The sequence below is a fragment of the Chanodichthys erythropterus genome, chromosome 8 (genome assembly GCF_024489055.1).
Source record: "Chanodichthys erythropterus isolate Z2021 chromosome 8, ASM2448905v1, whole genome shotgun sequence".
NCBI lineage: Eukaryota > Metazoa > Chordata > Actinopteri > Cypriniformes > Xenocyprididae > Chanodichthys > Chanodichthys erythropterus.
Window position 1 is genome coordinate 22,573,129 of NC_090228.1, and position 13,099 is coordinate 22,586,227.

A 13,099-nucleotide genomic window follows, 5' to 3' on the forward strand; every position below is an offset into this window, starting at 1 on the left:
ATTTCATCTTCTTCTGCTCTTTTAGCTTTGGCAGTAGAACTTCCATACTGTCTCAAGAATTTTCCAGACTCGAACTTAAGCAATTCCCAGTTAGTGTTGTATGATTTTTCCTTTTTAGCCTTGTTGTAAAAATGAGTTATTAATCTAATAATTTCAGCCTTAACCTTTTCATGTTTTAACAGGGAATTGTTTAATTTCCAGTAGCAAGATCTATAAAAAGTATTAGAAGCACTAAATTGAATGTTTATATGAATTGCTCTATGGTCAGTAAGGGGTGTGGCATGGATATTAACTGTAACTTTCTCTTTATCAATGTTACTGGATAATAGCCAGAAATCAATACGAGATTGGCTGGATCCTGACCTGTTGCTCCAAGTAAAGGATCTTCCATCAGGAAATTTCTCTCTCCATACATCTACAATGTTAAATCTTCCCATTAGTCTTTTAATATTTGTGCTGATGGATGAGGGACGCCCAGGGGGCCACCTATCAGTAGCATTATCTAGGGCAACATTAAAGTCTCCGCCAATTAAAATTAGAGAGTTTGGGTATCTGGTGAGCCAAAATTTAATTCTTTCCTCTATTAAATCAAGTAATTTATCATTCTCAAGTTTATTATTGCAGCCGTAAATATTAATAATTATGCAATAAATGTTGTCAACTCTTATTATAAGACATACGTAGTGCCCTAGGGAGTCACAGTCTTGAGTGTAAGATATCACCTGAGAAAGTATTTTTAAGCGTGATTACTCCAGCAGATCTCTCCGTGCCTTGAGAGAACCAAATATCGTTAGCCCATTGAGATTTCCAAAAATTGACATCAGCAGATATGGAATGGCTCTCTTGAAAAAAACAAAAATCAGTACGAAGTTGTTTGGAAAATAAAAATAAGGCTTTCCTTTTACAAATCTGTCTTAGTCCCCTGGCATTTAAAGAAACAATAGATAAAGACAAAGTTATTAACGAACACGAACAAGGAATAAACTAGAAAGTGATCAATAACCAGTTAGTTAAAAAGGTAATACCAGATAAGGAGACCGAGCTCTGCTTCATATAGACAACAAAAAAACGGTGTAAAATATATATATTGTTTAGCCATCAAAAAAGCGCAGCGTCCCTAAACAGCTGCCTCGTTTATTAAATGGTCTAATAAAAAACTTATTAAAAAAAAATAAAATAAAATAAATAAAATAAAAAAGTGGCAGCTTTTCGTAAATTAACGTGCCTTTGTAAAGTCCTAGTAACAGTCCAACAAGAACTATACCATTACAAAATTAACTCTGAATGCAGTGCAAATCAAACCAGTGGGTGTCCTTGTGTTAACAGGCAGCAGACAAGTCCTTATCTCAGGTGGGCAGGGGGACTTCTGATCCGTTGACAAATCCGCGACCACCAACGAAGAAGGCTGGTTTACCCTCCTCTCTGGCTTTTTTAATCACTGGCCAAAGTTTGCTTCTTCGTTCTCGGTCTTCTTTAGAAAGATCCTCCGCAAATCTTAATCCGTTGTCGCGCAGGTGCGGTGATGTCTTCGCCGCTTTCCATACGCCGTCTCTAAAGACACGTGCAATGAATTGGATGATGATGCCTCTGGGTTTGTAGTCATTCTGCCGCTTAGTGCCGAGCCGATGTACGGTATCGATAGCGTCAGCCAGCCTATTCTTTTCCTCCGGCAGAACAGCCTGACAGACCTCGATGGCCTTCTTCCGTACGTTTTCTTTTTCTGATTCTTCAACTCCATAAAGTCTAAGGTTCCATCTTCTGGAGTATCTCTCTAACTCCGAGACCCTTTGCTGACATGTGTCTATTCGTTTTTCTTCTTTTGCCATTTTCACCTCGAGTGTACACACTTTGCTTTTTACATCCTTGATCTCTGCACACACAAAGTCAATTGTCTTTTTAAGACCTTCAATTTTAAGTGCATTGGTACTGACCATGCTTTCAATGTTGTCTGACCGCGTGTTTATCAGAGCTGAGAGGCTAGCTATGATATCGTTGGAGTTGGCTTGTTCAGATCCGACTGAGTACATAATTTTCTTCGAAGCTGGCGACTTACTGGGAGTGACAGGAAGCATTGGAAATTCATCCATAAAAACTTCCGCAGAGGCGACAGGCAAGGAAGTGGAGGTATAATTGTGACAGTTATCAACTAAAACATTGCCAGCCTTAATGTTGCTAGCATCTGAATTTAGCTTCTGCCCGGTGCTTTCTTGGCCTCTTTTCCTTTCGCGTTGGTTTGGCATTGCTCAATATCTCGTTTTACGAGTGCTGTAGTATTAATGAAAGCAAAATAATAGTGTTTGGCGAGATAATAAATTTAGTTTCACCGTTCCCAAAACTTTCTTTGCAGAGCTCGGTAAAAAGCACCTACTCATTCGGCCATCTTGGCGTCCTTCCGGGGCTACATAAGGTCTCCACTAGTGGAGGTGATGTATTTCCGCCCTTGAGTGGAGCTCCACTCACCCCTATTGCTTTTTTACTTCTCCACTCACTGCAGCTGCCTACTCTCACCTACATTTCAGGCAAGGCACATATCAAACAAGCTTAAAGGCTCGTTCGAGATGTATCATCGCTGCGCAGACCGATCGGGGTATGACATCAAAGTATCGCAATAGCGTTTGAAGAGCATACAACTCCTTCGGCCTCATTTATAAAGCGTGCGTATGCACAGATTTGATCTTAGAGTGTGCGCACGCTTGTTTTCTGTATGTACGTTAATTTTATGAATCATACTTACGCACAGGCACGTGCACACATAGACAAAAAGGGGCTTGAGCACCTGCCCTTTTTCTTCCTCGAGAGGAAGTGCCCTTTTTTCTGGGGTGCTTTTTTTTTTTTTTTTTAAATGAATTAATATATAGGCCATTACTGGCTGTGCACAGCTTTCCTGTCAAACAAATATATTTACTGAATAAAACAAGTTCAGATGCCCTCACTCCGCAACACGCCATTCATGCCCGCGAGCGCCACCCCACCTCGAGTTTGCTGCTGGCTGAAAACAAAGGTGCGTTCAAGCGGCCTCGTAATTCTTGTAGTTACAAGATTCCTGCTTGTAAAAAGCATTCACGTCCTCGCAGAGCTCGTAATTACAGCTTGTAAGCTGGGAGTTTTCTGAAAGCATGTACCACGTGGCCGCTGTACCACCTGACCGCTGTAGATTTAGGCGTTGATAGTGGTGCCATGGAAACGCATAATTCCCAGTCCAAGGACCAAAAGGACACGAACAGCTCCGAATTTAATGTCACGTGTTGTCATTTCAAGAATCCGGTAAATACGAGGTGACGTGAACGCAGCATAATTAAAAAAAAAAAGCCCTAGATGGACGCATCCCATGCATTTCTTTCAGGTAGGCTAGCCTATGTTCACAAACCTGAAAGTTTTGGCTATTTAAGGGTTATTAACGCTGAATAGTTTGACCACCATCAGCACATCTGCCTGATTTGATACTAATGAAATTTATGTCATATTATAATTTAAATTATTTTATTGTGCTATGCATTGCGTTTTGAACCATGGTAAAAAAAAATATCTTATTTTATACAATTGCGTGAGTGTAAGGGAAGTCAAAGTTGTCTTAATATATTTAAGGGTTCATTATTTTATAAATAAATAATGATGAGAAGTGCCCTTTTTTTCACTTGAGCCCCTGCCCCCAAAAATTTCTGTGCACGTCCCTGCTTACGCACATCTGAGAAATTATCGTAAGATCAAATTTAGGACGGTTTCTGCGCAACATTTTATAAATGAGGCCCCTTATGCTTTTGAATCGCTCTTGTGGTCCTACTTCTGTGAGATGTTTTTTTTTTTTTTTCATACAAGCTTCGAAGCATCGGTGTCAAATGTCACACAACTAAACATTGATCAGCGAACATTAGTGATGAGTAAAAGCCTAAATTAAATCTGTTCATCATAAAAATCGATCGAGTCTCTTCAGTGTAAAAAAGATATAGTTGTAGCTTTTGCAAGCAGAAGCCACAGAGACAGCCGTTCATTTATTGCTATTTTTTGGCAAAATGTACTTGATTTTAAAATCAAGGTGCAAAAGCCCCTATTGTAAATGCCAAAGATAAACAAACCCACAGTTATGTTATTCTTTTTTTTTATGTGAATGGCTAAATTTCACATTTATAAATGTAAATTTTCAGGAAAAACATGTTTTATAGTATTTATAAATGAAGCCATGCAAATGGAAACTTACTGGTATTATCATTAACAGACATACCAGGCAATCACATTAAACATTAGGGCTATGTGATTATTGACGTCACATTTATAATATGACCCCAAAAAAAAGAAGATGTAATTATTGAATATTAAAAAATAGTGTTTGAGACTTAGGTGCCCTCTATTGGCTGACTGCAGTTCTGCACACTCCCATGGGAGGGTAAAATTCCGTTTCACTTTCTCAAAGACGGAACCAGGAAACTCTTAATTTTACTGGAAGATTGTTGAGCTGCTTTACATCTCTGTAAAATGGCAGAAGCCAGGATTTCAGTGGATCAGGACCAGTTCAGCTGTGCAGTTTGCCTGGATATACTGAAGGATCCAGTGACCATTCCCTGTGGACACAGTTACTGTATGAACTGTATTACAGTCTGCTGGAATCTGGAGGATCAGAAGGGAGTTTACAGCTGCCCTCAGTGCAGACAGACATTCACTCCAAGACCTGTCTTATGTAAAAATGTGGTGTTTGCTGAAATGGTGGAGAAATTGAAGACAAAACTCCATGCAGTTGTTCCTGCTCACTGCTACGTTGGACCTGGAGATGTGGAGTGTGACAAATGCACTGGAACAAAATACAAAGCCATCAAGTCCTGTTTAGTGTGTCTCAACTCCTACTGTCAAAATCACCTGGAACAACATGAGAATTTTTTTAAAGGTAAGAAGCACAACTTGATGGATGCCACTGGCAGACTACAGAAGACTGTGAGGAATATTGGCTCAATTCTTCTCACCCAGGAAGAAAACGAAGTACTCTTCAGCCTTTTGGGCAGGAAATGCATCGTAAGTTATCAAGCATTTGCTTGATTTCTTGTTTTCAGTCATAATGATGTTTGATGTTCCCAACTCGAACTGCAATGAATGTATCACTAATGATAATGAATAATGATACACTCAAACGATCCAACGTTTACATGCAACCAAATAATCCATCCAGCTAATCGGATTGACAGCTTAATTGGACTTAAAAACCTTCATATAAACAACTCAATCAATCAGATTGAGCTCAATCAGAATTAAATTTTGATCGGATTGAAGGGGTGGTTTATTCCTTTCTAATCCAATCTAAAGAAAATTTAAACACTTGATCAGATTGAAAAGCGGAACTGGAATTGACTGTGCATGTGCAATAACATAGAAATGGCGTAATGCTGTGTTTACTCAACTGGTGGGTTGTGAACCAAAAGTGTGTTGCGGAGTGTGCAGTAAAGTGCGATGGCACTTCTGTGTGTTGAACATTTTTGTGAAATAAATTTGCTTGGTTTTTAAAAGCAAAATTATTAATCTCTATAGGCTAATTTTAAGGGTTGCAGCATTGAGCCTCCTTGTTAGAGCGTCCGACTCCCACGCCGGAGACCCGGGTTCGAGGCCCGCGCAGAGCGGGGCGAGTAGGACCTGGGTACAGGGGTTACATTGGTGCTGTGACCTGGATGGGAGTGAGGTTTAGGGGGTGTGTGTAACGGAGGCCAGCTAGTAGTCGCTGTGTGAGTAAACCTCACTCCTCTGATCTCAAGAGATGCTCTAGCGACTGACGCTAGAGGTTGCACGCCGGAGACCTGGGTTCGAGGCCCGCGCAGAGTGGGGTGAGTAGGACCTGGACAGGAAGTTCAGAGCCGACTATGGCAAAATTGGTATCTATGTTCTTTGCAAGATCCAAGGAATCTGTTGAGACCAGTCTCATTTCAATAGGACCATACTGAGTTTCGTAATGGTACACCAATGCATTAAAAAAATATAACCTTTTTTATCATAATACTGCATTGTAGGCAATTTCATATTTTGTTAAACTATAGCACCACCAAGAGGCACAATCCCACCACTTTTTTTATGTGTCCTCAGAGTGAACACATACATGTGTGTCTCAAATTTGGTGAAAATATCTCATTTTGTTTTGGAGTTATAGACATTTATATGAATGAGAACATAAAAAATTACCATGAATGACTTTTTTTATTTTTTTGCCACTTCCTATCAAAATTTTGACATTTGGCCTTGACATTTACTTAACCGGCTTAGGTTTCATATTTCCTACACTGGTTTCGTCTCGATCGGACTAACGGTTTCGAAGACATTCACGATTGTTTTTTAAGCGCTAAATCACGTAAGTCGAAACCTATCATGTTTGGTATTGTTGGACTCAGCAAGGATTCAGGAGTCTAAGGATATGACTCCAGTGAAAATAAGTCAACCAGATAAAAAGTTATATATATTTATATATATATATATATATATATATATATATATATATATATATATATATATATATATTTATATATATATATATATATATACATACAGTGTCCTCCACAATTATTGGCACCCTTAGTAATTATGAGCAAAGGTGGATGTGAAAATAAGTGGGGGGAAACTCACATTATGAAATAAATGTTTTTCTCCAATACATGTTGGCCACAATTATTGGCACCCCTAGAAGTTTTTATAAGTAAAATATCTCTGAAGTATATTCCCATTCATATTTACATTTTTTAGCACACCAGGGTGATCATGAACATGAAATTGTCCAGCTATGACTTCCTGTTCCACAGAAGTATAAACATGAGAAAACTCAAAGGCTAAATTCCCTTAATCATTCATCACAATGAGAAAAACCAAAGAATATAGTTCTGATGTGCAGCAAAAGATTGTTGAGCTTCACAAAATAGAAAGTGGCTGTAAGAAAATAGCTAAAGCATTGAAAATCCCCATTTCCACCATCAGGGAAATAATTAAGAAGTTCCAATCAACTAAAGATGTTACAAATCTGCCTGGAAGAGGACGTGTGTCTAAATCGTCCTAATGCACGATGAGGAGGAGAGTTTGAGTGGACAAAGACTCTCCAAGGATCACAGCTGGAGAATTGCAGAGATTAGTTGAGTCTTGAGTCTTAGAAAGCCTAAAAAGAATGATCAAACAGCACCTACATCCCCACAAGATGTTCAGGAGGGTTTCAAGAAAAATCCTCTGCTCTCATCCAGAAACAAGCTCCAGCATATTCAGTTGTCAGACAAGACTGGAACTTCAAACTGGACCGGCTTCTATGGTCAGATGAAACTAAAAAAAGAGCTTTTTGGCAGCAAACCCACCAGATGGGTTTGGTGCACACATGGATAAAAAGTACCCCATGTCCATGGTTAAATATACTGCTGGATCTTTAATGTTGTGGGCCTATTTTTCTGCTGGAAGTCCTGGACATCTTGTTCAGATACATGGTTTCATGGATTCTACCAAATACCAACAGATAAAAAAAAAACCAACACAAAAATGTGTCACTGAGCACAAAATGAAGCTTCTGCCATGGCCGTCCCAGTCCCCTGACCTGAAACCTAAAATGAGTCGAATTAACTGAAGAGAAGAAGCACCAGCATGGAGCTGGAATCTGAAGGGTCTGGAGAGATTCTGCATGAAGGAATGATCTCTGATCTCTTGTCAGGTGTTCTCCAAACTCATCAGGCATTATAGGTGAAGACTCAGAGCTGTTATCTTGGCAAAAGAGAAAAACATTTATTTCATAATGTAAGATCTCCCCCACTTTCAATTATTTTCCTTAAATGAAAGGTTATAATTTTGTGAATTTGTTGAATGAAAGATCAAAAGGATAAACAATGCAGATTTATTTTCACAGCTGCTTTTGCTCATAATTACTAAGGGTGGCAATAATTGTGGAGGGCACTGTATATATATATATATATATATATATATATATATATATATATATATATAATATACATACATACATAATTGGGAATCTGTTTTCACCATGAGTTAATATGACCTACAAAAGCAGGATTTTTTTTTTTTTAAACAAATCACAATTGCAGAGTTAGTTTAATTCTTCTGTTTCCTTTTTGTGTTCGCAGAGTTTGTGTTCAGCAGTGGTGCATGTCTATGGAGCCGACAGAAGCTTGAAGAAGTGCAGTGGTGTGGCCTGTCTGGTGAAAGACTGCCTTTACAGATCTTACTTTATCAGGGTGTTTGATATAAAAGTAAGTCAACAGATGCTCCATGTAGGGTTGCTACCTTCAGTGTGGCAAAATAAGGGACACTTCATGAGTTCATCATTAGTGACTAGACAGAACCATTGATACCTTTTTTCCCATTCAGCCCTATATCTGGAGAGCCTCTTGCATTCAAAGAGCGGACATGAGCTAGACATGTTTTTAAAAAAAAATAAAGCACAGGTTTACAGTGCATGTTCTCAAGACTCCTATGGAAACAAAGACGCTAAAATGCAATCATGCACAAATGAGCTTCTCTGCTACTTGGAAATTGATTTCATTATAATTTGCTATTAGTATTCTCCTCAGTGCAACATCCTTATTTGTTTTATTAAACTGTGTGGGCCTATGTAAAATAGGAGACAAATCGCACCCTGTATTGGTTTGATACAGAATGCATAATTTTACCTTTAAATACAGGACGATTCCAAATTTTACAGGACGGGTGGCAACCCTAGATCCATGTGGGTCAGATGTGTTTTTTATGATTCCTCATATGCTATCTTGCTCTTAGTATTAGTAAACTGTTTCTTATTCTGCTTTGACAGGAGGGAAAAATCTTGTTTGATCAAGATTTGACCAGCAACTTTACAATAAACAGCTCCAGGTCTGACTTTATCACATTTGATGGAGATGTAAGTGTTCAAATCTTGTATCTACATGCCCTTTGCTTGTGTCTGTCTATGTGTTCATATATGTTTTGTACACTAGTACTTCACCTCAGCAGATGTACTGTAGCCTAAGGTATGTGCCACAGCCACAGACTGAGAAAGTTGGAGTTAAAGTCAATGTGAAACTAAAAAAATGTGCTCTATTTGCTTTGTTCATATACATCTCTGGTCTTATTGTGCACAATTTCATCTTTGTCTTCAACAAAAAAATGTGTCTTCTTAATCCTTTAATCAATCTATCTATCTATCTATCTATCTATCTATCTATCTATCTATCTATCTATCTATCTATCTATCTATCTATCTATCTATCTATCTATCTATCTATCTATCTATCTATCTATCTATCTATCTATCTATCCAGCTTATCTATCATCTATCTATCATCTATCTATCTGTTATGTTAAATCTTGTTAGCAAAATGCTAAATCATGTTAGCAACATGCTAAATCATGGTAGCAACGTGCAAAATTATGCTAGCAATGTGGTAAATCAGGGGTTCCCAAACACATTCCTGGAGCCTCCCCAACACTGCACATTTTACATGACTTCTTTGTCTGACACCCCCATTTCAGATCTTGGAGTCTCAGCTAATAAGCTGATGATCTGATCAGGTGTGCTTGATTAAGAAGACATGGAAAACATGCAGTGTTGGGGAGGCTCCAGGAATGTTTTTGGGAACCCCTGTGGTAAATCATATTAGCAACATGTTAAATATGGTAGCAACATGTTAAATCATGTTAGCAATGTGCTAATTCATTCTAGATGCATGCCAAATCATGCTAGCAACATCTGTCTGTCTGTCTATCTATCTATCTATCTATCTATCTATCTATCTATCTATCTATCTATCTATCTATCTATCTATCTATCTATCTATCTATCTATCTATCTATCTATCTATCTATCTATCTATCTATCTGTCTGTCTGTCTGTCTGTCTGTCTGTCTGTCTGTCTGTCTGTCTGTCTGTCTGTCTGTCTGTCTGTCTGTCTGTCTGTTTTCTGATAGACTGTATAAACCCATTAGGAGCAGACGTTACACTTGCACCTGCACGCTGCAGTGGAGAGAGTGGAGAGTGGTAGCAGAAAAAAAGCAGTAGCAAGTGGAGGAAAAGATAATAATAATAATAATTAATAATAATAAGAGAAAAATGTTTTGTTGTGCCTCTGGATGTCAGAATCAGAATGCAAAAAAATACAGTCTTCATTTTTATAGAATACCATAGTTAAAACGCCCCTTTGAAGCTAAATGGAGATGTTTATGTTGCAAGTCACATACTGGACTGATGAAACCTGCAATGATTAGTCTACTATAAAAGCAGGAATTTATTAAAGCTGTAAACAGTAAGTCTACATAATATTCACATATGTAGTTCATAGAGGACATACATACATAGCAGTTACAGCATGAAATAATATTGAAATCGATAACATTTTACATAGATAACGTTTAAACATAGCCGATAACGTTTAAACATAGCCTATAACATTTTTATTTCACAATTCTGACATTTTTTCTTGCATTTGCCTGTTTATATCTCCCAGTTCACACTTTATAACTTGCAATTGTGAGTTTATTTCACAATTCTGAGGGGCAAAAAGTCAGAATTGTGGGATAAGCTTGCAATTCTGAGGAAAAAAGACAGAATAATGACTATATCAAAATTCTGTTTTTCCTTCTAATTGTGAGATATAAACTCGAAATTAACTTTTTTTTTATTCATTAATTCCGTAACTTCCATAGACTGCTACTGCAGAACTGTCGTTTTCTGCAACCAGGGATGCTCTGCCCACAAAAAAAACGTCACCGCTGTTTTCAAACACAAAATTGGTCTATTGCTTTCAAAACATTCAAACTTTAAACTACTTCAAACTGAAAACCTTCAAACTTCAAGCTTTTAAAATTTGAATGCTGAATACTTTGAATAACTTCTGAATCATCTGTGTTTTGATTTATGACTTATTGTCTGTGTGCTGTTTCACATCAAGCAGAGTGTAGATAAAGCATCTTTAATGTACTGTATGTTCATCCTCAGGTGTACCAGTTCAGTCTCAATTTTGTCAGTGAGGAGGAAGCCAAGCGCTTCAGGTCTGCAGCTAATGAACTTCTGAGGAAAACCGGTAAATACAACAGCACAGCAGGCTGTATTTCTCCTTCACTTCACTTCTGTCCCTCTGCTGGAAAAACCATTATCATCTGGTTTTCTTCTGACATGATTCTAAATCTTACCTTCTTGTTCTTTCACTAATTAACCTTATATTTTAAGTCATGCAGTAGTGAATTGAGTAATAACCATAATCTTTCTTTCAGGAAAAAGATGTGACCCACCTAATGGTAAGTTGTTTACTAATGAATTACATTAATTTTGCCTAGACTAAACTTTGCATATGATTGACAAAGTTTTCCAGTTAAAATGTTTTTATGTCTGCAGATTTTGCAGATACCAATACCAATTGAAGATACTAGCAATTTGAAGATATGCTAGTAGTTTATGAACATATGTTAAATAATCATATTAAATTGTGCAAAGAAATGTCTGGGTCATATTTCACCCAAAATCAAAAAGAAAAAGAAAAAAAAAGGAAATTATATTTTACTAAAAGAAAAGTATTTTTTAGGACCATAACAGTATTACCACTTTTTTATTAAGCAATTAAGGATGCATTCAGTTGATCAAAAGAAACAGTAAAGGGATGTATAATGTTATAAAAGATTTCTATTCTAATTTCTATTCTAACTTTATATTTATCAAAGAATCCTGAAAAATAAAATTCGGCATTGTTTGCACAAAAATATTAAGCAGCAATAAACTGGTGACAATGTTAATGCTAACCATTTTTATTAATTGAGCATCAATAATAATTGATAATAAGGATCATGTGACACTGAAGACTGGAGTAATGGCTGTTAAACATTCAGCTTTGCCATCACAGGAATGAATTACATTTTAAAATAGAAAAAAAATTTTGAACTTGTAATAATATTTCATCAAAATACTGTTTTTAACTGTGCTATTGATCAAATAAATGCAGTATTTGGTGAGAATAAGAGACTTTTGTTCAGAAACATTTTTTTAAAAAACCTTTCTTTTTACAAACTTTTGACTGGTAGTGTATGTACATATCAGCACTGTGACCTCTGACCTCTGTTTGATGTCTATGAACAAGCAACATAAGCTCTGGTGCAAATACAAATATTACACTTGTCGTTAATCAGCACTCAAAAAAATAACTTGTTGGTCTAACTTAATTCAATTATGACACCTATTTCCACACAGTTGAACTGATTTATTTGAACTTAAGCTAGGTTAATTGTACTAATGAGTGAAATTCATCCTAATTGAATGAGATCACACCAGTTTCATTTGACGTATTCTGTGTATGTTTCCTGAACATAATTCATTCTTGTTGATCCAACCAGTGCTTTTTTTTTTTTTTTTTTTTGTTACCATCATGGTGAAGATGTGCGCTTGTGCTTAGGTTTTGAGTAGCTGTTGTACACAGACATACATGTTTCATTACCATTGAGAGGGGAAAAGCTGATGACCATATGTAGACTGTGTAGTAATTTATTTATATTTCTATAAAAACTAAACTAAAATAACACTTATTCATATGCTAAGTAACATTTATAGCATGCAAGTAATGATCAGATAAAGAACTTCTCATTACTGGCTTGAGCACAGTTAATGCTTGTTGAAAACAATATGAATTTGTTATACGTAGCCACCTAGAGCCTAACCACAAGGTCTACACTTCAGCATAATGGTAACCTCAAAAAATCGACATAACATAAACTCTTTTAAATGTCAAATATAACTGAACTTCAAACTTTAAAAGGTATTTCCCTTTACTAAAAAACACATTAAACAGCACTTAAGTTCAACATTTACTGTCCCAATCTTTCCCTATGCAAAGCATGCTGGGAACTAGAAATCCACTGCCCAGGTTCAATCAATGCAACATAAATGATTCATGTAGTCCCAACACAAATGGTTTAGGTTGACCTAACATTTTGCAAATTTAATTTCATTTAACATAATACAATTGAGTGCGAATGCCAATTAAGTAAAAAACTAAAGATTTGTGTTGGTTCAGCTTATTTTATTTAAATAAACTGAACAAGCAGCTAGAATCATTTTTTTGAGTGAGTTTGAGAGTATTTTCTCAGTTGGTTATATGATTTTACCCACCTGTTGACCTGTAGTTTGATG

General features: G+C 36.8%; 1 protein-coding gene across 3 annotated transcripts in view; it reads left to right on the forward strand.

Annotated features, from left to right (window-relative positions):
- The first annotated feature begins 4,421 nt into the window (after nt 1-4,421).
- Nucleotides 4,422-13,099, forward strand: part of LOC137024608 (uncharacterized) — a 34,896-nt gene continuing 26,218 nt past the window's right edge. For all 3 annotated transcript variants that reach the window (XR_010895724.1, XM_067392352.1, XM_067392353.1), the window contains exons 1-5: nt 4,422-5,001; nt 8,076-8,201; nt 8,762-8,848; nt 10,922-11,006; nt 11,197-11,220. Coding sequence is in view for 2 of the 3 variants with exons in the window: in XM_067392352.1 (XP_067248453.1) it covers nt 4,471-5,001; nt 8,076-8,201; nt 8,762-8,848; nt 10,922-11,006; nt 11,197-11,220 (853 nt within the window). In the remaining variant the exon portion in view is untranslated. The remainder of the gene's footprint in view (nt 5,002-8,075; nt 8,202-8,761; nt 8,849-10,921; nt 11,007-11,196; nt 11,221-13,099) is intronic.